The sequence below is a fragment of the Lampetra fluviatilis genome, chromosome 65, assembly GCF_964198595.1.
Source record: "Lampetra fluviatilis chromosome 65, kcLamFluv1.1, whole genome shotgun sequence".
Taxonomy (NCBI): domain Eukaryota; kingdom Metazoa; phylum Chordata; class Hyperoartia; order Petromyzontiformes; family Petromyzontidae; genus Lampetra; species Lampetra fluviatilis.
In genome coordinates this window covers 2090009-2117777 of record NC_136339.1, presented here as the reverse complement: position 1 = coordinate 2117777, position 27769 = coordinate 2090009, and the positions used below count along the sequence as shown (strand labels likewise).

At 53.8% G+C, this 27769-nt stretch overlaps 1 protein-coding gene across 2 annotated transcripts in view; it reads right to left on the bottom strand.

Annotated features, from left to right (window-relative positions):
* Positions 1 to 845: 845 nt before the first annotated feature.
* The window catches only part of LOC144952068 (vang-like protein 1), a 43940-nt gene continuing 17016 nt past the window's right edge, over positions 846 to 27769 (bottom strand). The window contains exons 2-8 of one of the 2 annotated variants that reach the window (XM_078882467.1): positions 18552 to 18727; positions 17832 to 18027; positions 14924 to 15537; positions 12344 to 12477; positions 11450 to 11585; positions 8716 to 8950; positions 846 to 6842 (exon numbers count right to left, since the gene is read on the bottom strand). In XM_078882467.1, coding sequence (XP_078738593.1) covers positions 6582 to 6842; positions 8716 to 8950; positions 11450 to 11585; positions 12344 to 12477; positions 14924 to 15537; positions 17832 to 18027; positions 18552 to 18622 — 1647 coding nt within the window. In that variant the 5' untranslated portion in view covers positions 18623 to 18727 and the 3' untranslated portion in view covers positions 846 to 6581. The remainder of the gene's footprint in view (positions 6843 to 8715; positions 8951 to 11449; positions 11586 to 12343; positions 12478 to 14923; positions 15538 to 17831; positions 18028 to 18551; positions 18728 to 27769) is intronic. The other variant, XM_078882469.1, reaches the window with a different exon arrangement.

Here is a 27769-nt window from a genome sequence, read left to right as displayed (position 1 = left end):
GTTAACACTATAGTTTTTGTTTTTAACATCAGTAGTTGAAAATGTTTGACATCATTAAAAAAATACAACTACACCGACGGTGACAACAACAACAATAATAATAGAAAAATAAAAAACCGTCCGTGGAAGGGTGTTTTAGTTTTGATAGCGAACAGATTCCGGCACCAACTACTCTGGCTACTCGCACTTTTCGGGCAAAATGCTAAGTTTCTGCACAGGGAGCGTGCACAGAGGAGGAGGGGGGGGGCATGCGGGATGAGAGGGGTGGTCGCAGCGACGATGATGATGACGACGAGGAGCCGTAAGCTTCATCACAGCGCACATCGCGAGCGGTCCCCTGCTGCCGCTCCTACCGTGGTTCAACGTGCGTCTCAGACGCCTGTCTCAGACTCGCGGGTAACGCAGCTGGCGATCGCCGGTCACGCTGCGTTGGCCGCTAGCGCAGACAGCCTCAGCGGTGGTGGTGGCGGCGGCGGTGGCATCACTGCATAACAACTCCAAATTCCCACCCATCCTGGGAGCGCGAAACAAACAAACATTTTTTATTTCACGAGGTAAGGCCCTACTGAGCTTCGCAGCTCTTGGCCATCGCAAGTGACAGCGGCTCAACGAAGTTGCCTCTCCATCATCGCCGAGTAAAGCGGCAGGACCCCCGGGAGAAAAATCCACGCGGCCACGGCTCAAACGAGTGGCGGCTGATGATCATCATCATCGTCGTCGTGGTGTGGACATCTATAGCAGCCGAACGCACTCTACAAGCACGTGACGTCGATTCTACAATGTGAAAAGGGGGGGGGGTAAGCCGGGAGGGACCCGGTAGAAAAATCCACGCGACCAATGCCTGGTAAAATTTAAAAAAATCCTTTAATAGTGGGAACTGTTCCTCTGATGTCATAACACGAGACGCGGGCGATGCGAGGATGGGGGGGGGGGTACGCGGGGAATGCAGGAGGGGGGGGGGTAATCTTTGCTACATCAGTTCACGACAAAGCGACGGATGGACGGACCGGAAGAAAAGCTTCCATCCTAAGACGACAATGGGAAGCGAGTTGGTGCGGAGGTGAAGTGGGCGCTTAACTTGAATGTAAAAATGTAAACAAGGCACGGCTTGTTGTGTTCTGAGCAGGGTCTGGACCCCCCCCCCACCCCGTTTCACAACGGCATGGGGAGGAGGAGGGCGCGTTGTTGAATCCATCGAGAACGCAGCTAGTAGTGAGGGAACGCAGCTACCAGTATATAAGTGTACGTGTGTGTGTGTGTGTGCGGGGAGCGGTAGTGTAGCGGGTAGTGTAGCGGCTAGCGCGCTGTGCTACGGACACGGCGACCCCGAGTTCGATTCCATATTTGTCTTTGCGCGTGTGAGCGTGTGTGTGCGCGCGTGTGTGTGTGCGTGTGTGTGTAGAGAAAAACCGTCAACGGTTCCGACTCGCGCGGGAGAGGCACGCTCCCCCCTCCTGACCCCGGACGCAGAAGTATTTTGTGTCTCAAATCAAAAAAGAAAAATCTCGAGCGATCGAATAACTTAGTGTTGTTTTTAAAAACACAGGACGCAAAAAATAAAGAAGAGCGAGAGAGAGAGAGAGTGAGATTAAAAAAAAAGGCAATTCATGTGTTAGACGTTACCCCCAAGTCTGAGGAATGCAGAGCAGACGAGGTGGGGTTAGAAACACTACGACACGCTACAGGACACGCAAGCCCCTTTATGTACACGACGACGACGATGGCTCTTACATTTCATCTCTATACACAAACGATCTGCTACGTTCATTATCGAGGATAACACAAAACTAAAATATTAAAAACACAAACGACAAATGAGAAGGACGTCATTCCAGTAAAAAAACGGGGGGGGGGGGGGTGGTGACGTCACGATACCGATGGCCCAACGTCGCTGGAGGCCGACCGCTGTGACCCGAATCAGCGGCCATGACAGGAACATCATCTACATCATCAGGCTACGCGGTACAGCAAGACGCGGCCACAAAACGAACGGTCGCTCCTCTCTGGAGGTGGGTGCGCCAAAAGCAGCTACGGCGGTCAACGTTCAGGTGTCCATCACCCCCCCCACCCCACCCCCCGCACCGCCGCTTGGCACAGTCGGCTACGTACGGCGCGAAAGAAGTTCCAACATGCACGCGGACGTACCGGTGGGCGCCCCATCCGTTGGCCTGCTGGGGTATGAGAGGTGAATCCAGCAGTTGCGTGTTTGCCATTCGCAACTGCGTGGATCGGAAAAACGCCGCACAACTGACAGAGATCGACGACTAAAAGTGGCTCTCGCTCGCCCGCTCGCCCGTGGAGCATGCGCGCTCACACAGCCATCGCAGTCCCACACGGAAGCCCTGCATCAGCGCGGACGGACGGACGATCTGGCGCGGCGCGGTCAATCGCCGCAGGACGGCGCCATGTCTACCCTCCTCCCTTGGGGGGACACGCGCAACGACGCAGGCACAAGCGTCGTCCCCCCACACACCCAGCCCACCGCCACTCACGGGAGTTGGCATCGGGGTTATGCCCACCCCGGGCCGTAACGATTCGGTTCAAGTTCGTTCATTCTCCGTCGTACGGCGCTCGCCGATCCACGTCTCAAACGTCGCCGATCGCTTCTCACGGGCGCGTGGAGGTGGGGATACGCCATGAGGGGATATCGCGAGCGGCGCCATTGTAAGAATCGAGATTTAAATCAAAGAATCGGCGAGGATGCCCACCGCGCGTCTAACTAGGCCCAGTGGGCAGCGAAGGAGACAGAGACAGTGAATTTGTTCTCGTTGATTTGGGCTGGAGGAGAATGTGAGAATGTGGAATTGGCCACAGAGGCTTTGCCGAAGGCTCGGGGGGGGGGGGGGTGGGGAGGCTGTCTTAAAGATACGGATTTTTTTTTCTTCTCCCCCCTTTAATTTAAAACTCAACGGAAAAAATGAAATCGAATTCCAAAGTGTGTTGGCGGGGGGAGCTCTGTCTATCTCCATAGGCAGTCCTCCTGGCTCACAACTCAAAGAGTCCACAACCCAATATCCTGCACCCCCCACCCCACCCCCTGGCACCACCACTGTTGACTTCTCCCAATGACAAGAGAAGCTGCTGCCACCACCAACGCCTGCTGGACACGGAGTTTGGATTTTTGCCCGCGATCGTTTTGTCTTGAATCCAGTTCTCAGGAGTTAATGAGAGCCCAATTCCCCCTCTCCTCACCCCAACCCGCCCCCTCCACCATCGTGTCACAGAAGCGAGATTCGTGTGAGCTCAAGTGTTCGACAAGTGAAACTCCACTCCCCAATGTCCCCCTCCCTGCGTGTTTTAACCGCTCAGGCACACTGCTGCCGATGACGCCTCCTACAGCGACTCCTGCGCTTACGGACATTCGGAGATATGAACATTCGACGTACGAGCTTTCAACGATACGAACAAACCTGGCCGTAGGGTCTAGTTGCCCGTTCGGGCCGAGAGTCGTAAGTTCAACCGACGCGCAACAGATGGCGGTGGTGGCATCTACGTCTGCAGAACGTGAAGAAGCAGTGGCATCTACATCTGCAGAACGTGAAGAACCAGTGGCATCTACATCTCAGAACGCGAAGAACCAGTGACATCTACATCTACAGAATGTGAGGAACCAGTGACATCTACATCTCAGAACGTGAAGAACCAGTGGCATCTACATCTGCAGAACTTTAAGAACCAGTGGCATCTACATCTGCAGAACTTTAAGAACCAGTGGCATCTACATCTGCAGAACATGAAAAACCAGTGGTATCTACATCTGCAGAACATGAAGAACCAGTGGCATCTACATCTCAGAACATGAAAAACCAGTGGCATCTACATCTCAGAACATGAAGAACCAGTGGCATCTACATCTCAGAACGCGAAGAACCAGTGGTATCTACATCTCAGAACATGAAGAACCAGTGGTATCTACATCTGCAGAACATGAAGAACCAGTGGCATCTACATCTCAGAACATGAAAAACCAGTGGCATCTACATCTCAGAACGCGAAGAACCAGTGGAATTGAAATCTGCAGAACCTGAAGAACCAGTGGAATTGACATCTGCAGAACGTGAAGAACCAGTGGCATCTGCAGAATGTGAAGAACCAGTGGCATCTACATCTGCAGAACGTGAAGAGCCAGTGGCATCTACATCTGCAGAATGTGAAGAACCAGTGGCATCTACATCTGTAGAACGTGAAGAACCAGTGGCATCTACATCTGTAGAACGTGAAGAACCAGTGGCATCTGCAGAATGTGAAGAAGCAGCGACATCTACATCTGCAGAACGTGAAGAACCAGTGGAATCGACATCTGCAGAACGTGAAGAACCAGTTGGGACTGACGAAGAAATCTATTTACGAAGACCTCTGGAACCCAAATTGTTCGTCCCTGTATAACGGAGGAATTCGGAGGTTAGGGTTGACTGTCCGAAGCGAGCCCAGGTCATGGCCACGATGCTGCTGCTGCTGCTGCTAACTTCCCGCCGCCCGTCTCTCCTCATCGCACCTCTCGGCCGTCCCCGCTCTCCTGCTGCGTGTGCGAGAGCGGGCCAATGCTACGCAGTGACGACGCGTCACAAGCCGACATTGATAATCACCGTTAGAAAAACACACGCGCCGGCCTCAAGACGAGAGACGGCCGCCGCCGCCACCACCGCCGCCGCCGCTGCCACCGCCAAGGGAGTTTGATTTTGATTAAAACGGTCCCAAGTTCCACAGAAGCGAACGAAATGCAACTTGACCGTGCCGCCTCTTGACGTAATTCACTAAAAAAGTTATTAAAATACTTTGAGGTAAGTCAACAGTGGTCGTCCCTAAAAGATTATAAACTGCATCCACCCCCCCCCCCCATCATAGCAAAGCGGAATGTCCACATTGATTTGGGGCTGCCAATCAGATTGAAAAGTCACTGCTTTAAAACTGCTCTTTGTTGCACGTCTAGTTTGTTGTCTTTCCCCGCCCTACGCACCTCCAATGAGCACGGCTGGCGACGTACGGTGCGATAGAAGTTCAAACATATACACACAAACCCTCATTTCTCTACAACTGCTTGTTGTGTGAGTTTGTTTTCCGCCCCCGCCCCCTCCCCCCATGCACCTCCGGCGAGCACGGCTGGCTATGTACGTTGCGAAAGAGGCTCCAACTTACACACACACACAAACACAATCTCATTAATATAGAACAGCTTTTTGTTGTGTGTTAGTTTGTTGTCTCCCCCCCCCCGCGCACCTCCGATGGGCACGACAGAAGTTCACACGCGCGCGCACAAACACAGATACGACTGCCCGCTCGTTGGCTTTCGGCATCGCCCAGACGCTACCGACGATGCCTCCTTCTCCCCCCTCTGCCCCACGATGGGACAACTCTACAAGCCGCCCGCGGTCGTCCTTTGATCTTCACAAACTTAGAAAAACGAAGTGGAGTTGACCCCTTTTTTTTTTTACACTGTAGACCAAACCCCGATGTATATATATAATGTCTCATCGTCGGCAGCAGGTGTATTGTCAAAAAACCGTGCACAAGTTTTCCGCAATGAAGTTCAGCACGGCAATACCGCTAGATAGATGTCGGTTACAAATCCATTACTGCCACGCGAACCGATGGCATATCTCAGACCGTACTGACTAGGTCAGACACGGACCAGGTGGCAAACCCTAGTTAGGTGGTGGGTGAGCGAGCAAGTGGGCGAATAAGTGGGTGAATGTGTAAGTCAGCGAGCCAGTCGGGTGTGCGGGTTGGTAAATGGGTGAGTGAACGAGTGGGTGGGTTGGTGAACGGGTGAATGAACGAGTGGGTGGGCGAGTTGGTGAATGTGTTAGTATTCGAGTGGGTGGATGGGGTGTTGAATGGGTGAGTGAACGAAATGGGTGGGTGGGGTTACGGTTGCCAACCTTTCCCAACAAGACAAATCCCCCAGACGTATTTCTCAGCCAAGCACTCTGTCCACTATCAAAATCGTGCGGTCTACGACGATACCGTTGGATACAATTCCACCACCGCCAGATCTCGGCACAGATCAATTCCTGCCAAACGAACATCGATGCCAAACTCCCGGACTCTCCCGAGGGTAGGCGAGTAAAAAAAAAAACCTCCAGCGGTCAAACCCAGACAAAGATGGCAACCCCATACACGCGTCAAGTCCCCCAGCGACACAGCGGCTTTACCCACAATACACTCCTCCATCCGCCCCCCACTGCACCTCCGCCGTGTGACCTCCTCTACCGTGTGACCTCCTCTGCCGTGTGACCTCCCCGGCCCTTGAACACCGCCACCGCCATCACCACCACAGCAGCAGCGGCGGCAGAGGCGGAAGTCTCCCGGCTGTGGGCGCAGCAGAAACTTGTGCAACTTGGGGGTCGAGGAAGGAACAACGATGATGCCAAACTCCCGGACTCTCCCCGGTGGTGGGGGAGGGATGGGGGGTGGTAAGCAGGCAAGTAGAAAAATACAAACAAACCCTCGGGTCAAACCCTGACAAAGGTGGCAACCGATACACTTGTCAAGTTCCACACACCGCAGGCCTTACCCATGAGACACTGCCCCCCCCCGCCCCGCCATGTGACCTCCCCCACCCGTCGTCGGCCGCGCCGGCCTCACACGGAGGTCTCCGACTGCAGGCGCAGCACGAACTTGTGCGACTTGGGGTCGAGGAAGGTCTCGGAGAGGGTGAAGCGTGGTGCTCGTGACACCGTCACCACGAGGCAGAGGTCGGCGCGCGCCAGCGAGAAGGCGGTGCCGTCGCGCAGCGCCGACGTCACAGGCTCGGCGCTCAGCAGGCGCCACTGGGAGCTCTGCCACTTGTCCGGCTCGTACTGCACCGTGGGGCCCGGGCTCAGGTACTTCTCCAGGAAGGCCTGCGGAAGATCCGCGCGCCGATTGTCGCCGTCATTTACCGTCATTTGTTATTAGGGTCGACTCGCGGTTATACGCGCGCGGGGTGACCGCGGTTCCCGAGGTTCTGACGTGAGTCAGTAATGCGTGGATTTGCCACTATGGCGCACATTAATAATCTTTAAACAGTTGTACACCGTTGTTATTCTAGGAAATGTGTAGTACAAGTCACGCGGTGCTTAAACCGAACAATTGTGTGGCATCCACGTGATCGCCTCTACAGTACAGTAGTTGCAATATCTTTACACAACAGTGGGCGCAGTTTGATCAATGTTGATTGGCGTGGCTCTGGGCTGAGACCAGTGCCACGCGCGCCCTCCCACCGCTTCACGGCCCTGTGGGAGCCTCGGTACCAACAAAGTGAACATTTTTCTTCCGATTCCGTTCCGATGATGTACAGACGTACGTCATCACAACGGGAAAGGGTTACCGGTACCGCCGCCGTTGCACGGCATTCGCTCCCTCGCGTAGGCAGAGAGGAGGATCCACAGACAAGCCGGCGCTACCAACAATTGCCCCCTCCCCCCCCCTCGGCCAAGCTCTGCAGTCCTCTGTATACGAAGGTGTTATCGAGCAATTACCGAGTGTTTGCATGTGGGAGGAAACGGGAGCGCTCCGAGAAAATGCACGCGCGTGTGCGAGGAAGGGGGAAACCCTCGATCCCATCTCGATGTAGCGGCAAGATGTTAACTGCCTCGCCTGGTATACAGGAGGTCGTGGGTTCGATCCCGACCCTGACGCCTGCTGCTGTATATTTGGAGTTTGCATGTCTCTCTCTCATCATCATCACGGTGGCTAGGAGATGTTAACTGCCTCGCCCGGTATACAGGAGGTTGTGGGTTCGATCCCGACCCTGACGTCTGCTGCTGTATATTTGGAGTTTGTGTGTGTCTCTCTCTCTCCCTGTGTATTTTTCTCCGGGTCCTCCAGTTTTTCCCTGCACATGTATAATCAACGTCAAGCACTTAGAGCAGTTGGCTGCTATAAACGTCGACGTGATGATAAGCCACGTCATCGTTCAGCTATAATTTGTGGCCAGGTCACTTCTGAAAAAGAGCTACATAGCTCAGTGGGCCTTAACTGGTTAAATAAAAATTAAAAATGTTAAAATTGAATAGAAACAGAACTGGAACTGGTGGAGTCCACATTTTTGGCGTACCGCCTTCTCCTGGCGAGCCAGGGTACGGCTCCTCCTCTACGCCCACGGGAAGGGTGTTTCACACCCCATCTGTGTGCGATCCACCAACCCTCGCTGCTGCTGCCTCCACAGCGCTGGGTTACAACTACCACGTGCAGCAGCGTAGCCACCACCACCGCTACCACCAACACCACCGCCCGGCTAATAAACACATTCCTGCGGAGGGAGCTGGTAGGAACGTTGGGTTGCTCGGTCAATGGCCAGGGTCAACGGCGGCGTGGTGTATTCCGCAAATATGGCCGACTGTGAGGGCGGGCACAAGCCGGCGTGAGTAGGTTAAACGTTGAGTTTTATAAGGGCACCACAGGGTGACCAGCCCCTCCCCACCCAGCGCCACCCCTCCGACCCCCCACCCAGCCCCACCCTCCCCACTCTGCCCCTCCCCACCCTCCCCACTCCACCCCCTCCCATTTTTGGATGCATGACGGACGGACACAATAATCCCCTGTGGGCTGGTGTAACCAGGAGGTTCCTACCAGTAATATCCCTATGCATCCCCCTCCACCTCCACACCACTAACCTCCCATCGCATCACCGTGACCTCCCACGCACCCCCCTGTGGCCTCTCTCTCAACCCCCCTCCCCCCCCCCCGTGACCCACCCACCCCCACCCCCCGCAACGTCTCAGGGGGGCGTACCCGTGCCGTCATGTCGTGTGCGATGCAGTGGGCCAGGTGCTTGAGGATGCCCTCCATGCTGTGGAAGGGCTGCTGCTTGGTGGCGCGGAGATACTTCTGCAGGGCTCGCGCCATCGAGGGGAAGATGGCCTGCGCCGCCTCCTGCGGGTCCATAGTGAGGCCCGTGCCGGCACGCTGCTCCTCGTCCTGCAGGCGCCGCACGTGCGTGAACGCCTCCTCCGCCGCCACCACCAGCCTGGGGGAGGGCGGGCGGGCGGGTGGGTGAGCGGGAGGGTGAGCGGGTGAATAGGTAGACGGGTGAGCGGGTGAATAGGTAGATGGGTGAGCAGGTGGGTGGGTGACCGGGCGGGCCGAGCGAGCGGGTAAGCGGGTGAGTGAGCGGGTGAGTGAGCGGGCGGGCGAGTGAGCAGGTGGACGGGCGAGTGAGCAGGTGGGTGGGTGAATGAGCGGGCGAGCGAGCGGGCGACCGAGCCAGCCAACGGGTGCCAACTCAACGGGGATAACGAGCGCAGCTCTGCGATTAACTCTCCCCCGTTTAGAGACTTCCGCAGGTAGCAGGGTGGTGGTGGTGGGTGCCTCCGTTCACCGCCCAATCTCAGAACCCAGCGACCCGAGTTCGATTCCCGCTCATGGCTAAGATCGGTAAAAAAAAAATATCTGATCCCGATGTTGGGCCTTCCCCGAAGGTCGAATCAGCTTCAAATGAGTATCTGGTGTAGTCATTTGAGGCTGATTTGTACGACACTCGGCCGTACAAAAGGCTGCCATCTCTGGTGCAGACAAATCGGTTTCAAAGACAATGGCCAGAAATTATAACGAGCTTCATACTACCCGGCTTCGCCCGAGACTTGCATTCCTGTCTTGGATTAACTCACGGCCTCCGCAGAGGGTGGGGGGGGGGATGCGTGACGTCAGCAGGCACACTGCGTGACGCTGCCGCATGCGGGTGACATCACAGATGTGACGTCACCGCTCACTTGCCGTGCAAAATATATCCATTATTCCGCCCCTCCCCCCCCCAAAATACAAAAGTCTATTTTTATACTTTTTGCATTGTGTGCAGTCTGGAAGCTACCCACATGCCAAATTTCAGGTTTCTTGCATGTCGGGAAGTATGCTAAACATTTCCAACAGACACACATATTCACACATTTCCCTTTTATATATAAAGATTATCAGGGCATCTTTGTTTGCATGTTTTGCCACAAGTGTTGTGTGCCGTTAGTGCAGACTCGACGCCTTGAAGGAGGAGTGGTGGGGCAGCGGTTGTCGTGGCAAGATGTTAACTACCTCGCCTGGTATGCAGGAGGTTTCGAGTTCGATCCGGTCCCCGACACCTGCTGTACATTTGGAGTTTTCGTGTCTCTCGCTCTCATCGTCAAGATGCCAAGATGTTAACCACCTCGTGGTCGCGTGGATTTTTCTCCGGACCCTCTGATATTCCCCTCCACATTTATAATCGACACGCATTTAGAGTATTTGGCTGCTAGAAATGTTCGCACCACGACGACAATGATGATGATGGATAAGCCCACTTCATCGCCCTATCATTTGCAACGGCCAGGTTACTTCTGAAAAAGAGCGAAGTATATATGGAGTGACGTCAATGGAGTCACTATGGCGTCTAGTGCGTCTGGAGCCTCTCCCTGACACCAGAGGAGGCACGGCATGGAAGCTGCCCTGGTTCTGGTGACGGTCAGAGAGAGGGCAGGTGGCAGTCTGGGTGAACCCGAGAGGGCACGTGACCGCGACAGGGTAGCCAGGGGGCCCAAAGGGCGGCTTGAGAGACACGTGGTGCTCGGTCGAAAACCTTCCGGTGAGATCTAAAGGGGGCGTGGCCTCGCTCCGCCTTCGGCCACGCCTCTAGGAAGCATAAAAGGGAGGTCCCGAGAGCGATCGCGGCTGTCTGTTGAAATGGAACCCGTCGGTGCTGCGTCTCTTCGATCCTCGGTCTTTGCGCTCAGCATCGTGGACCGACCCGGTGATGTAGTCGCCCCGTTGTGGTCTAGCTAACCAGTGTACCTTCATGTAGAAACCCTGTTGGGGTGTTGTAATAAACGTCTCGCCTCCAAGTTCAAGTGTGTGCCTCTGTGGAACCCACTGCGTATACCCATCAACCCATACGGTTTACCAATATTCTTGTACAGGGAAATTGAGTTTTCAGGTCCATATGCCGCAGAGCCGTTTCAATACGGGCAAAATAATAAAATGTGTCAATGTTTGCGTTTCTCCCTTGTGCAGGGTCTTTGTAGGATGAACGTTGAGATTTATAAGAGGCACGGGGTGACCAATAAGGTCTGAATTGGTCTGTGATAAGGTAGGCGCTGATTAGGGGTAGACAGGTTGACAGGTAAGGGGTTGACAGGCAAGGGGTTGACAGGCAAGGGGTTGACAGGCAAGGGGTTGACAGGCAAGGGGTTGACAGGTAAGGGGTTGATGGGTATCGGGATCTATAGTAGCCGAGCGTGGGCCCTACCTGGTAACAATAAAACGTTGAGTGTTGTTGGTGTTGTTGTGGTTGTTGTGGTTGTTGGTGTTGTGGTTGTTGTTGGTGTTGTTGTGGTTGCGGTTGTTGGTGTTGTTGTGGTTGTTGTTGTTGTTGTGGTTGTTGGTGTTGTTGTGGTTGTTGGTGTTGTTGTGGTTGTTGTGGTGGTTGTGGTGGTTGTTGTGGTTGTTGTTGTTGGTGTGGTTGTTGTTGTGGTTGTCGTGGTTGTTGTTGTTGGTGCGAGCGTACCGCGCGCGCCGCTTGCGCATGCGCCGCTCGTTCTCCATCTCCTCGTAGTAGAGCTCGTTGTGGCCCGAGTCGCGTCTCCTCGCAGCCGCCGCGATCATCGCCCGCGACTGCCCCGCCACGTTGTTGCTCGGGTTGCCTGCGGCGCAGACGACGACGACGACGCGTTAGCGCCACAAACACATGAGAAAACGATACCCCCAACCCCCACGTGTCGCCTGTAACAGACGGTTGGGGCTTGTGCTGTTAGCCAGTCGCACCTATGAAGGCCGGCACGGCACACGAGGTGGGGCGGGTGGCCAGCACCACGCCCGGCCGCCATCGTCTCCGCTAATGGCGGTGTTTACTACACACCGCGCCAGCTAAGCATTTGAGGATGAGTCGACCTAGGGGAGGCCCAGGACCGTCACCGATGTTGGCCGCGAGCGGGATTCCAACTCGGGTCGCGGGTGTCATAGCGCAGTGCCTTAACCACTACACTACTGCTCCACGCACACATAATGACAAATATACCCTGTATAGCCTGAACTATTGGGGCAAGTGTGGTTAGGGAGTGGCACCACCTATGAAGGCCGGAACAGCACACGAGGGGGTGGTGTGGCCAGCACAACGCCTGGCCGCCTTTGTCTCCCCGGCGGCGATGTTTACTACACACTGCACAGGGCACTCATTTGAGGCCGAGTCGACCTAGGGGAGGCCCAGGACCGGTTCGGATAATTGTCACCGGTGTTGGCCGTTAGCGGGAATCGAAATCGGTCTGCCGGGTTCGTAGCACAGCGCGCTAACCGCTACACTACCACTCACTCACACACAGACACACACAGACAAACACACACAGACACGCAGAGGCACACACAGGCACCCCCGCTTGTCCCCCACCCCCCCCCACCGTCTCACCGTCCACGTCGTACACCTTGAAGCCTGTGAGGTGCTTGAGGGCGCGCGACTTGGGCACCTTGAGCAGCGCGGGGTTGTAGACGGAGAAGTCGCGGTAGTAGCTCTCCAGCACGCACACGCTCGCGCTCTGTATGCTGCGGACGCGGACGCGGTACACGCACGGTCAGTCCTGCGATCGCGCGTGGCTTTCACGACGCAAATCGGACTGACATACATATATATAGAACGCGATGAACGTGTTGGGGAATGCGTTCTATCGAAGACGAATTGAGAGGAGTGGGACAAAATCCCTCCTGAGATGTGTGAAAACCTGGTGGCCAACTACAAGAAACGTCTGACCTCTGTGATTGCCAACAAGGGTTTTGCCACCAAGTACTAAGTCATGTTTTGTAGAGGGGTCAAATACTTATTTCCCTCATTAAAATGCAAATCAATTTATAACATTTTGACATGCGTTTTTCTGGATTTTGTTGTTGTTATTCTGTCTCTCACTGTTCAAATAAACCTACCATTAAAATTATAGACTGATCACTTCTTTGTCAGTGGGCAAACGTACAAAATCAGCAGGGGATCAAATACTTTTTTCCCTCACTGTATAGAACGCGATGAGACATGTTGGGGAACGCGTTCTATCGCAGGCGAATTGAGATGCGACGGTCATAAGACGTCCGCCTCGGCGTAGCTTCACCACCGCACAAGGCGTTGGGATGCTGCTGGATGCTTTTACGCCGGCGGTTCGTAACCTTTACTGCAGCCTTGCCACCCCTTCGGTTGTCAATCGTAACAAAAAAATGTGCAATGGTAATAACTACATGGGTTTTGGCTGACCAAAGTTGTTGTTTACGTTGCCCGTGGCTTCATTTGTGTTTTCGACGATTTACTTTCTAAAAAATCTGGCTGTGTCTCGCACCCGCCAGGGGGTGCGTGAAGCTCAGGTGAAGATCCACTGGTCTAGATGCTACCCACGTCTTTGTTCGGCCGCGTTACGCATCGAACCTGTTATCGCGGACTGAGCTTTACCCCCTACATTATTATTTATTATAACGCAGAGTTTTCTATAACGCGATGTCCTTCAGGAACGCAACTACCTACCACGTTAAAGACCGGATGTTAAAACTAAAACTATTTACAGCATCTGGCCTATTGCACTGCGCACAACATGATGACACTGGGTACGCCCCTGGGAGGTTGTCGGGGGGGTCGTGGGGGGTGGTGGGAGATCACGGGGAGAGGGAAAGGGGGAGGAGAGGGGCAGGGGTGAGAGAGGCCACAGTGCGGTGCGTGGGAGGTCACGGTGATGCAAAGTGGTGTGGAGGTGGAGGGGGATGCACAGGGATATTTATTAGCCGGGCGGTGGTGGTGGTGGTGGTAGCGGTGGTGGTGGTGGTAGCGGTGGTGGTGGTGGTAGCAGTGGTGGTGGTGGTAGCGGTGGTGGTAGCGGCGGCGGTGGTGGTAGCGGCGGCGGTGGTGGTAGCGGTGGTAGCGGTGGTGGTGGTGGTAGCGGTGGTGGTGGTGGTGGTAGCGGTGGTGGTGGTAGTGGTGGTGTTGGTGGTAGCGGCGGCGGTGGCTACGCTGCTGCACGTGGCAGCTGTAACCCAGCGCTGTGGAGGCAGCAGCAGCGAGGGTTGGTGGATCGCACACGGATGGGGTGTGAAACTCCCTTCCTTCACCGTGGGCGTCGAAGAGGAGCCGTACCCCTGGTTGGCCAGGAGAAGGCGTTACGCTAAAACTACGGACTCCACTAGTTCCGCCTTAATTTTTATTCGATTTTAACCTTTTAAAATGTTTGATTTAACCAGGTAAGTCCCATTGAGCTATGTAGCTCAATGGGACTTATCGTCGTCGTCGCCGTTTGGAATGTTTCGCGTGACGTCGATTCGGAATGTGGAGGGATGAAAAAGCGGAGGACCCGGAGGAAATATCCACGCGACCACGGGGGGAGAGACCCAGATCTAGACGCGCACACTCCGGATTGAACGGATTGGCGGTAAAAATAAATATATATAACCATGATATAGTTAAGCCCGCCACCACCCGACACGGCCAATTCGTTACCAGTGCAGCACTAACCGGTGTGTTGGAGAGCACATCTGAATACGACATTTCGACAGTAATTACAACTGGCTTCATCAGGCGACAGCCAGATTTGTGGGTTTAACGACGCATTCATATTTACGCGATCTAACCCAAAAAAAACCTATATTATGGGTGATATTGGTCGCTAAAGCCTACGAGTTAAACTATATATAACATATATATGTTCGCAATAATAATTTATTTTCCCGCGTTTTGCAACCCCTGGTCAGAAAATCTTGCGAGGTTGGTGATGGCGAGTCAAAAATCAGTCCTCGTGATGCGGAAAGCGGTCGCAAGACGACTGTCAGTCAGAATCTAAGATTTCAGCACCGGTTTTGTGAGGACCGGTGCGTTACGCCGCAAATACGTCCAAATACACGACGGGCATCATGTCAGGGGGGGTTCCGGTGATCGGAGACCCACGACCTCCCGCACGCCAGGGCCGAGAGGCAGTCAACATCCCCCCACCGGCCACCGCGGCCACCACCACCTCCCCCCCGGTACCTGAGCTGCCCGAGGCTGTAGACTCGGCTCTCCCCGTCGGTGGCGCGCACCACCTTGACGGCGAACGCGGGCCGCAGCTGGCGCAGCTCGAGCAGCACCAGCGCCAGGTAGTGCAGGAAGAGCAGAGAGTCGGCGAGCGAGAGCGCGTACTGCGCGATGCCGCGGTAGTCGGGGTCGCGGCTCGCCAGGATGCGGGCGCCGAAGAAGAGCCAGAACGCGAGCAGCAGCAGGAATCCGAGGGCGAGCACGAGGGCCCGCAGCGCGCGCACGCGGGGCAGCGCGTGTCGGGGCCCGCGGGCGAACAGCGCCCAGGTGCCCACGGCGAGCGCCAGCAGCTTGAAGGCGAGCGACAGGAAGAGGCCCTCGCAGGCGGTGCCGCAGGGCTGCAGCTCGTCGCGCCAGAGCGCGTGCGGGATGGCCAGGAAGGCGACGGGCGACAGGAGGGCCAGGGCCCCCAGGAGGGCCGAGGCGGCGCGGCCGGCGTGGCGGCCCGCGCAGCCGCCGCGGCCCTCGGGTGCCGGGGGCTCGCGGAAGAGGGCCGCAAAGTCCTCGCGCGACGTGCTCTGCTCAGACGTGCCCGTCACCACTGTGGTGGTCTCACCCCAGTTGTCGTCCTGGAGACATGGATGCGTGTGGGGCGGGCGGGGGGGGAGTGAGTAGCGGTTAGCCAACAGCTTCCTCGAGGACCGGGGCTTCCCCTAGGTCGATTCAGCCTCAAATGAGCCACCCATCCCCATAGTGTGCTGTGCCAGCCTTCATAGGTGCTCGCTAACAGCACTTGCCCCAAAAGTCTGTTGAGGCTATATGGGGATCTTTGTCTTTGTAGGTGCTCGCTAACAGCACTTGCCCCAACAGTCTGTTGAGGCTATATGGGGATCTTTATTTTTGTAGGTGCTCGCTAACAGCACTTGCCCCAAAAGTCTGTTGAGGCTATATGGGGATTTTTGTCTTTGTAGGTGCTCGCTAACAGCACTTGCCCCAACAGTCTGTACAGTCATACAGTAAATTCAGCTGTGACGGTCCCACCTGATGACGGAGACTCGTGTTGTCTCCGAAACGTCGTGATTTTTTATCTTATTTCTATTATTTTTTAGACAATTTTTATTATGTATTTTATTATTTATTTATTTCCCCCCTACCTGACTTTACTGAAAAAACCTAAGAATATGAATCTGTTGAAGCTATATGGGGATCTTTATTTTTGTAGGTGCTCGCTTTCAGCACTATTAAGGCTATACGGGTGATCTTTGTCTGTGTGCGTGTGTGAGGGGGGGGCAGTAGTGTAGCGGTTAATGTGCTGCGCCACAAACGCCGGCAACCCGAGTTCGACTCCCTGCTGCTCACGGTGACGATTATCTGCACCTGTCCTGGGACTCCCCTAAGTCCAGCTGGTTTAACAAGTCGGCTTTATGGATACATCGTGTTAATTTTACAGGCAAGGCCCACAATGAGATTCTATGCAGCTCTTTTTCAGAACGCGACCTGCCCATCCCAAGTGAGAGCTCAACGAAGTGGGCTCATCATCATCGTCGCGTGGAAATGTCTAGCAGCAGCCAAATGCTCTCAACACGGAAGGAAAAAACCAGAGGACCCGGGAGAACAATCCACGCGACCACGGAGAGAGAGAGACACACGCAAACTCCAAATATACGGGATCGAACCCACGACCTCCTGTATACCAGGCGAGGTAGTTAACATCTCATAGCCACCGTGATGATGATCAGAGACACGCAAACTCCAAATATACGTGATCGAACCCACGACCTCCTGTATACCAGGCGAGGTAGTTAACATCTCATAGCCACCGTGATGATGATCAGAGACACGCAAACTCGAAATATACGGGATTGAACCCACGACCTCCTGTATACCAGGCGAGGTAGTTAACATCTCATAGCCACCGTGATGATGATCAGAGACACGCAAACTCGAAATATACGGGATTGAACCCACGACCTCCTGCATACCAGACGAGGTAGTTAACATCTCATAGCCACCGTGATGATGATCAAAGACACGCAAACTCCAAATATACAGCAGCAGGCGTCAGGGTCGGGATCGAACCCACGGCCTCCTGCAAACCAGGCGAGGTAGTTAACATCTCACCAGCATGGCGACCAGCCTCAAATGAGTACCGACCCGGTTTCGATTCCTGCCCACGACTACCAGCACCAGTGACGATGATACTAGGTCTCCCCCCAGGTGGAATTGGCTGAAAATGAGTACCTGGTGCAGTGTGTAGTAAACATCACCACAAAACAGTGCGGGAATATGAGGTGAGGCGGATTGTTGTGCTGGCCACCCCCACCCCCTCGTGTGCCATACTCGCTCACAGCCCTTGCCCCAACAGTCTTTTAAAGCTACGAGGGAGATCTTTGCCTTTGAGGGGAGGGGGGTAAGTGATGGAGGAGAGGGGTAGGGGGGGGGGTGTAGTGGAGATGAGTGATGAGGTGGTGGAAGGAGAGGGAGGTTGAGGGGTGAGGTGAGACGGAGGAGAATTGGCAGAGAGATGAGAGAGAGATTGGGTCGGTGGTGCGAGTAGGCCAGCAGTGTCTGTGTTGAAGCCGCTACTGCTGCGTGTCTTGAGGCTACTGCTGCGTGTGTATTTCAGGCTACTGCTGCGTGTGTATTTCAGGCTACTGCTGCGTGTCTGTGTAGAGGCTACTGTTGCGTGTCTGTGTTGAGGCTCCTGCTGCGTGTCTGTGTTGAGGCTCCTGTTGCGTGTCTGTGTTGAGGCTCCTGCTGCGTGTCTGTGTTTCAGGCTACTGCCGTGTCTGTATTTCAGGCTACTGCTGCGTGTCTGTGTAGAGGCTACTGCTGCGTGTGTGTTTCAGGCTACTGCTGCGTGTTGTGGCTACTGCTGCGCATGTGGGCCCTGCTCGTGCGCCCCTCGAGGTGGGTGCAGGACCTGAGGCAAAATCTCGACCTGAATAACATCCTCGGCGGGGCGGCCGCCACCGCCGCCGCCGTCTTTGTCGATGAGCGCCTCGGCCGCCTGGCCCCCCCCGCCACCGCCGCCGCCGCCGCTCGGCATGTGAATGGTCACAGACTTGTCCCCTCGGCCGCTGCCCTCGCGGCCGCGGTGCTTGTGCCGGTTCCGGTCACTGGCGGCAGGGAGGAGGAGTGAGGGAGTAGGAGGGGGGAAATGTCACCAGCGTCACGACAGCAGCGCAACACGCACGCAGAGCAACACAGCGACACACGCAGCAACTCATCATCCTCATCGCCCTCATCACCCTCCTCCCCATCATCATTATCATCTTCATCATCATTGTCATCCTTCTCCTCCCCATCATCCTCCTTCTCATCATCATTGTCATCCTCGTTCTCATAATCATTATCATCCTCCTCCCCATCATCCTCCTCCCCATCATCCTCTCACCCTCATCACCCTCATCGCCCTCATCACCCTCATCCTCGCCCACGGCTACGCTCTCTTATCGCTTGGCGACTAACACCGTGTAACTGTGCCTCTTTCACCCAACCCCTTAATCCCCACCGAGTCAAAGCTCGTCGTTATCACGCCACTTTCCCCACAGCGCGGCGTCCTTCAGCGACGGCAGCTCCTGCCGCGCTGCGGGAGCACACGACCGTCCGTACAAACTCCCCCGGCCGCCAATGTCGTTACCGTTGATGCCTGGAACCCCGCGAGTAGCCGGAGCTGTAGGAGTATCCCGAGAACTGCGACTCCGTGTCCATGGCGACCACGCTGCCCTAGCGACCGGGCTGCCTGGCGATGGTCGCGTCCGTCGCAGGAGACGAGGGAGGGAGGGAGGCGGCGATGTTCCAACGTCGCTCGCAGCCCTGCGAACGCGGACACAGCCAAACCAACGTGAGTGCGGGGTGGCTACGCGGGGCGGGATCGCACGCAGCAGCAGCAGCGGAATATCGCACAAACCCCCCACCCCCCCCCCCCGACTTAAAAAAATTGCCACGACCCTCCTGTAAAAAAGAAGTCTAAACTCGGGAAGGCTTTCCTGGGTAATTTTTTCAAAGTACAATGTGAGTCTCGTTCTCCGACAACGCGACAGGGAGTAGTTGCGTTCTTGAAGGACGCTGCGTTATGGAAAAAATTGCATTATCAATAATAATAATAATGATCTATTCAGATAAAAATCAAAAATTATCTGTTTGTCGGTTTGTGGCTTAAGCCCCGCCGTGAGCAAGCGCTATTCTTTTTTCACATCCGTCAATTTTTAATTAGTTTAATTAGCGATTTCGTACGTTTTTTTGCGTTCTCTTTATTTATTTATTTATGACGCGTGCACGACCATACCAAGTCACGCACCTTTGGTGTGGGGGACGGCCCATGCCAAGTCGCGCGCCTTCGGTGGGAGTGAGGGGGACATTTTCTTTCGCGTTAAAAATGCTTTAAAAATACACTAAACGTTGAGCTTAAATCTCCACTGTGTGATGTCCCCCACACCCCGATGCGTGCAGTTACTACTATATACAGTCGCTAGATGCTACCACTATAGGCCATAGATATTACTGCAGAGCGGCTGGGCAGATCATGGCTGGGGGGGGTGGGGTAAGGGGTAGCAGCCCAGCCCCAGCCTGCCAAGGTGCCACCTCGGCCGGCTGGACAATCTAGGCAAGGCCGGAGGCTCTGCACGGGACTAGGCCTCACCACGCCACTCTGTCAGGCGAGTACTTAAATTCCGCTATAGAGTCAGCATGTACTACTGTAGTGATAGCAGGTACCACCACAGTCGGTATGCACTGCTGTAATCATAGCAGGTACCACCACAGTCAGTACGCACTGCTGTTAGATTTTTAAGAGTAGTTTTGAAATATTGTTTTGGACCGGGCAACGCCGGCTATACAAGCCAGTTATTTATATAGGGGGCTAAGCACAGTACAGCTATAACGCACAAGATGCATAACGCAGGGCCCAAACAAAGACCGAGGCGCGTAGGTAGCGTCGAGAGCAGTGTGGTTCTCTTAACCTGGGGAGCATCATGCCACCCCCTGGCGGTGCGAGATGCCCCTTCTGGGGGTAGCGAGACACGGACAGATTCATTTAGAAGGTAAATCATCGAAAACACAAATTAAGCCACACGCAGCGCAAGTTACAACTTACATTCATTCATCAAGCCCCTATGTATGTATTCACAATGTACATTGTTTTAAAGATTGGGAACCAAAGGGGAGTGCAGGCTGCAGTAAAGATTACGAACCACTGCTCTAGAAGCATCCAGCAGCATCCCAACGACTGGTGTGGAGATGGCGCTACACCGAGGAGGAGGCGGCCGTGCTACGACCGCCGCTTACTCCTGTTCGCGCTGCGGCGGAGTTCCCCTCGCTCGATGGCGTGTGCACACCCACTTGGCGTCCGCGCTATAAAAACAACGCGTCGTCTCTAATGCATCCATCCGTCGCGATGTATCCAACGGGCGTCGTGGAAACGCTCGCCGCAGAGGAGGACGCACTGTACGACGACGACAACAAAAATAATGAACGCCGCCCCCCCCCCCCCACTGCAATTTACGTTGGAGAATGGCCCTGCAGAATTTGTGTGAACTAATCAACTCTCCCCCACCCGCCCCCCCCCCACTGGAACGTGAGAGGGGGGAGGGGGGGGTGGATGGGTGGGCTGTGCTTGTTTGTTGTTAAGGTTACAGGGCGGGCGAGCTCGCTGGCCCCGGGGTGGCGCAAAGGTCACAGCCGCTGAGTCGGCCCCACCGGCTGGGACCCTGGGTTCGAGTCCAGGTGCCAACCACCGCATGGGTGCTGCGGTAGCTAGGAGATGTTCACTACCTCGCCTGGTATACAGGAGGTCGTGGGTTCGATCCAGGCCCTGACGCCTGCTGTATGTTTAGAGTTTGCAAGTCTCTCTCATCCCAAGTCGTGTAGATTTTTCTCCGGGTTTTTTTTTTTTTTCCCCACGTTTAGAATCAACAACACGCGTTTTAGGGTGTCTGACTGCTATAATTTCCCACGTGATGATGATGATGAGCCACTTCGTTGAGCTGTCATTTGTGACTGCCAGGTAGCGTCGCTTCTGAGAAAGAGCTACATAGCTCAGCAGGACTTTCCTGGTTAAATAAACAGTGATGTGATTAAACCACCATGATCTCAAGTGTAGCGAGTTCATGCCAAAAGGCAAACAGCATGGCTCGGGGTGAGCAGATACATCATGGGACCTTTTCTTGCCAGTAACTACATATAGGAATAGGTTTTACCCTTTCTGGCAGTAAAACCAGAGGACTGTTTGAGACGAGGCTCTAAAGAAAGCTGTCTCTGGTCTGGACCAATCAGTTTCAAAGACAATCCATATACTACCAGAGCACGTTCTTGTTTGCATGCTCACCACAAGTATTGTGTTTAATGCAGACATGATTCCTTGCAAAAAGGTTTCTGTTTGGTGTTTTAACATCTTAAAACCTCCTGTTTTAGCGCCACAAAGGTTAAACCGATTCCTACAAATACATCCAGTCTGTTCTCCTGTAACGTGGCGATGATAGTAGTTGCGTTCCTCAAGGGCACCGAGATGCGTAGCGCAGGGCCCGATCAAAGACGAAGGCGCCGTGTGGATCGCGTCTAGACCAGTGTAGTTCTTAACTTGGACTGCACGCAAACCCTGGGGGGTAGCGAAACACGGCCAGATTTATTTTTGAAGGTCATCGAAAAACCCAAATTAAGCTACGGGCAACGTGAGGCAACAAAACTTACTTAGTTTCATTGAAACCTATGAAGTTATTAACATTGTACATTTTTTATAACGATTGAGGACCAAAGGCCGTGGCAAGGCTGCAGTAAAGGTTACGAACCACCAGCGGAGAAGCATCCAGCAGCATCCCAACGCCGTGTGCGGTGGTGACGCTACGCCGAGGCAGCCGTGTTACGACCGCTGCTTATTCCTGCTCACGCCGCGGCTGAGTTCCGATCGCCACGTTGCATCACAATTTAGTAATCCGCGTCATTAACAAAAAATGCGTTCCCCATCCAATCCACGTTGTGAAAACCACACGCGGCGCTCTGGGAGAGAACACGACCGTGCGTACATCGATGGTCGCCATTCTACGACGGAAGAAGCGGTATGCCGAGGTACGTAAAAACAAAAGTTAAAAAATATACGAATCGGAAGTCAGGCAGGAGATACGCTCTCACCACGCTACTCACGGCACCCACACAGTAATAATAACAATGGCAGCTCGTAACGCGACACCGCATGGTAGTCGCTCACTCTCACACATGGAGAGAGAGAGAGAGAGAACGCCTCGCTAGAGATGCGAGGAGGAACCACAGAGCCGCGGGGGAAAGGCAGCCCAGCAGCGAGCCGGTGCCAGCAACTGCCCAAGCTCCGCAGTCCTCTACGTACCAAGGAGGTTTTCGGCCAGAACACCCCGGACAGAAAAACCTACAGGTGTGAAGAGGGAGAAACGCTCTATGCCAGACAAGACGGAACGGGCAGAGTCCACATTTTATCCGTGACCGCCTTCTGGCGAGGCCAGGGTTACAGATCCTTCCCGAACGCCCACTACTGGACATCTGTGAAAAAACCATCTCTATATCACGAGAGATTACAGGTAGTCCTCTACTTACGATGGAGATGCGTTACGACGACCCCATCGTAAGTCGAAAATATCGTAAGTCGAAGATGGCCTAGCCTACCCAGGAGTCTTAAAGAATGGGGATAATTTAGCAAAACAAGAGCAATTTACAGTACCGTACTGTATAAACTATATACCGTATGTTTTTATTAATTACAATACTGTATTGCACGGCAAAATCTAAAGTAAAAAAAAACAAGGTAAATTCTTTGCCTACCTATATGAACTGCAATTTAATTAAAAAAAACATTTCAGGAAACAATCCCATCTGCTATAAAAACTTTTCACATGCATTGAACGTATTGTATCGTGGAAACCCTAAAATGAAATCGCTAAAGCTACCTATCGTTACATGCATTGAACGTATCGTAACGTATCATATTGTACTGTACCCGCCAAGACTCTGTCCGTCGTCTGTACACTTGAACGATGTTAGGGTTGTTGATGGCAATTTTGTCGTATCGCTATTGCCATCGTAAGATCGAAATATCGTAAGTCGGAGCAAAATAATAACAATATCACCCAAAGGATATGAATTCCTATAACTTATTGATTCAGGCCTTTTCAAAGGCTCTCTTGTAATTTAGTTGACGGACACGCTGGGCTTTTATAAAAGAAACCCGATTACTCGAGTATAATAATCATAATGACGTTCGATTTAAAACTTTCGTGACTGCAGGGATTCATCTTCTTGGTTCTTTCGGTAAAGTCACGTAGAAGGGAAGTAATAAAATAATAAAAATAAAACATAATTAAATATTTACTTTGTTATTCCCATTCTACGTGACTTTACCGAAAGAACCAAGAAGATGATGACGTTTACAACGCGCCAGATCCTGCAGACGAGAGGTGTGGAGCCAAGCGCGGGGTCTGGTCGAGAGCTGAGAGACCCAGACACAGATTTGAGAGAGGCCTTCAGACGCGCCTTGAAAGCACCAAGTGCATTCGACGGTGCGGATGTGCAAAGGGGATATGGAGAGAGAGTTACAACACCGAGGGGCCGATGGCGATGGAGAACCGAAGTGAGGCTGCAACAGTGTAGTGTATAGTGTAATGTATAGTGTAGTGTATAGTAGTGTATAGTGTAGTGTGTAGTGTATTGTGTAGTGTATAGTAGTGTAGTGTATAGTAGTGTAGTGTATAGTAGTGTAGTGTATAGTAGTGTAGTGTATAGTGTAGTATACTAGTACAGCACTAGTGTATAGTGGAGTGTATAGTGTAGTGTGTAGCGTAGTGTATAGTGTAGTATACAGTGTAGTATACTAGTACAGCAGTAGTGTATAGTGTAGTGTATAGTGTAGTGTGTAGCGTAGTGTATAGTGTAGTGTATAGTGTAGTGTGTAGTGTAGTGTGTAGTGTAGTGTATAATAGTGTATAGTAGTGGCCTAGTCTCCTCCCTCCCCCCCCAAGTGGCAGACATGAGCACCTGGTCTGCAATTGGACGCGAGGCTGCCCAGCAAGCGAGGCTGCCCAGTAAGCGGGGCTGGGACGATGATCTGTGCTGCCGTGTCATCCCCAGCTGAGTAATCTGCGGAGTCATTTTGACAATAAACCCACTAATTACAGGTATCCACTGCCCTTCATAAGACTATACTAACCACCCCCCGCCCCACCTGGTCTTCGCACTCACAAGTGACAACATCACCCTCCTCTATTTAAGACCGAAACAGGAGGGGGAGATTTCTCCACAACTCTGACCGTCGCCTGCATGAAGCCGGTTGTTGTTCTTGTTGTTGTAATTACTGGCAAAACTTCACGGTCATCCGAATTGTAAATGGCCGTAGTGGGTTTAACTCTGCAACGCACACAGCCCGATTAGTGCTGAACCAGTATCCAATTGGCACGTTTTGTACACGTGACAAACCCTGCATTCCCAGGCTTCGGTCTCACGGGTGACGGAGATTTTTCCGTGTCGCCCCCCAGGCGACGGAACGCTCTTCCACGAGACATCAGGATGTCAGAGTCCGTGGGGCAATTTTAAAAATGCGTCTAAATAAACTACTTATATGCGCTTCCGCTTATTAAACTTTTAGTTTATTCAGTAAACGGATTCTTTCAAATGTATTTATAATACAATTATTTTCATGCAGAGTGTCTGCTGCTGCTGCGTCCTGCACAGCGCTTTGAGATCCTTGATGAACAGCAGCTACATACATGGAATTATTATCATTACTAACTGGCCATGTCAGGTGGTCATCGCGTGTTTAACCACACATTTATATTTGTGTGATCTAACCCAAGAAAAAAGCCGTCTACGATGGATGATATTGGTGGCGAAAGCCTCCTCCCCTCCTACTATACAACTACAACGTGTTAAACCTTCATGTTTAGAATTCTAGATTCGAAGCTGTCGTGACTGCAAGGATTCATACTCTTAGTTCTTTCGGTAAAGTCACGTAGGTAGAAAATGAAATTAAAATTAATAAAAATAAAACAATAAAAATCACGACGTGCCTCCGAAACGTCGTGATTTTTATTGTTTTATTTTTATTAATTTTAATTTCATTTTTTACCTACGTGACTTTACCGAAAGAACTAAGAGTATACTTCATGTTTAGAATTTGGAAGATTTGGAGCCCCCCCTCTCCCCACCCCGGCGACACTGGCACACAAACGGCCGACTCGCTTCTTACAGCGTCGGAGGGAATCTGTAACAACTCCGCCGTGAAGCAGATGGGCGCGTGGTGTTTCTATGGTTTATACGCCACGGTGGCGAGATGTTGACTACCTCGCCCGGGATGCAGGAGGTCGTGGGTTCGATCCCAACCATGGCAATGCTTCTATATTTGGAGGTGGCGTCTCTCTCTCTCTCCCTCCATGGTCGCGTGGTTTTTTTCCTCCGGGTTCTCCGTTTTTCCCTGCACATTTAGCATCAACGTCACCGCGTTTTAGAGTAATTGGCTGCTATAAATTTCCACGTGATGACGATAAGCCACTTCGCCGAGCTGTAATTTGTGGCCAGGCCGCTTCTACAAAAGAGCTACGTAGCTCTTTAGGGCCTTATCCGGTAAAATTGTTTAGTTTATCCACCACAAAGACAAAGTTCTCCCATATAGCTTTCACAGACTATTTGGGCAAGTGTCGTTAACGAGCGCCCATATGAACGCCAGCATGGTATGTGATACAGAGGGGTGGCCAGCACCACACCCGGCTGCCTTTGTCTCCCCAGTGACGATGTTTACACATATCACCAGGTACTGATTTGAGGCAAAGTCGACCTAGGGGAGGACCCAGGAACGGTTCAGATAATCGTGGTTGGTACCGCAACGCGCCAACCACTACCCTGCCGCTCACCAGTTCATCCACAGCAACAAAGCCCCCCCCCCCCGCGTGCCTAAACAGGCTGTTGGGGCAAGTGCTGTTGGCGAGCGGCACCTACTAAGCCGGGAACCGCACACGAAGGGGGCGGGTGGCCAGCACCACGCCCGGTAGCCTCCGTCTCCCCAGTGACGCTGCTTACGACACAAACCCGACTCGGTGCTCACTTGAGGTCAAGTCGACCGAGCGGGACGAGGACCGGTTCAGATCATCGTCGCCGGTGTCGGCCGCGAGCGGTAACCGAACCTCTGCCCGCCGGGTTCGTAGCGCAGCACGCCAACAGCCAACGCTACGGCTCCCCGGTTCGTCCGCAGCGCCGCCGCCGCCACGATGGGTATCAAGTGGATGGGCCAAGCGAGAATTTAGGATGCCAAGGAGGCAGTTGCCCTCTGGATGAAACCGAGCTCATGGAGCTGCCCAAACAATGAAAGAACAGAAGCAGGAAAAAACTGGGGCAGCCCGAACGTGCGAAGGGAGGGGGGGGGCTACGGGGGCTCCCCGCCAGCGCTGGCACCGCGACCACTGCCCCCCCCATTGTGAAGGGGACGGTGATTTACCATCTCTCTGCTTCCCGCCCAGCACCCGCAAACGCGCCATTGTCAGCAGGCCCCGAGTGGCTCGTAAGCCAAGGCGGGTGGGGGGAGGTAGGTGGGGGGGGAGGTGGGTGGGGGGTTGGGAGGTGGGGGGGGGAGGTGGGTGCGGGGGAGGTGGGTGGGGGGGCGATTTGGTCAGTACCACCTGGGGTGTTCTAGTTTCCACCACCACGGGCAGTGTCCACCATCATGGGCAGTGTCCACCATCATGGGCAGTGTCCACCATAGGAAGTCTACATCATGGGCAGTGTCCACCATGAGCAGTGTCTACCATCATGGGCAGTGTCCACCATGAGCAGTGTCGACAATTATGGGCAGTGTCCACCATCATGGGCAGTGTCCACCATCATGGGCAGTGTCCACCATCATGAGCAGTGTCCACCATAGGAAGTCTACACCATGGGCAGTGCCCACCACGATGAGCAGTCCACCCCAGGCAGTGTCCACCACTAAATGGAAACAAGTGCTTGTACTACCAACAGACTGGTTACGTCTCTCCGACTTAGAAGTCTTTCGACTTGAAAACGTACCGGTGTAGTTATTTTATTTTTATTTTTTCTCCCGATTCCGTTCTGTCACGATGACGTACGCTGCGCACAGTATCGCACGAGCGCCCGCCATCGGAAACGGACGGACGGTGCACGGACATCGGAGTGGGTGAAATAGCGCGGTGCGTGTTCAATAACAATTCTAATTCTTCTCGCCATCCGCTTTCACGATGGACACTGAAGATGATTCCGTGGCGCGGGGAGAGAGGGAGGGAGGCAGGGAGGGAGGCAGGGAGGGAGGGGCGTGCACCAAGATCCCGATCCAAATGAAAAAATAAATGGTACCCGCGAATTACTCAATAACCGGGAAAACGCGCAGCAACGTCAACCCCTCCCCCCCACATACTGCGAAACTACCGCAGGCTGTAATTTGCCTCTGAAACAGGAGCACCACCTTCCATCCATCCTTGGCGCTATGACAAGGGATCGTGCGCAACCACAATCACAAAGGAGAGCCATTTGGTTTTTTTTCCCTCCTCCAATGAACTCGGTACAAAAAAACTCGACGGTTCAAAAGCAGACGCGGCGTAAACAACGCCGCGCCGCGCCGCCAGCTTTGCCGAAAGCCTGCGCGCCGGACAGCTTCGCGGCGCTACGGGAGATCGGAACCGAGCTCGCGCTATCCGGAGCAGCCGTCGCGTTGCGGCCACTCTCCGCCGACTTCCGCCGCGGTTTTACCCCGACCGACGTGCTCCGTTGGGCGACGTTGCAGCGACGTTGCGGCGACGTTGCAGCCACGTTGCTCGCGATTCCGAGTGCAGAGATACGCGTGGGGCTGCTGGCCGCCGCCACGAGGACGAGGGGCTACGGGGGAGAGCGCTCGTCTGCAAG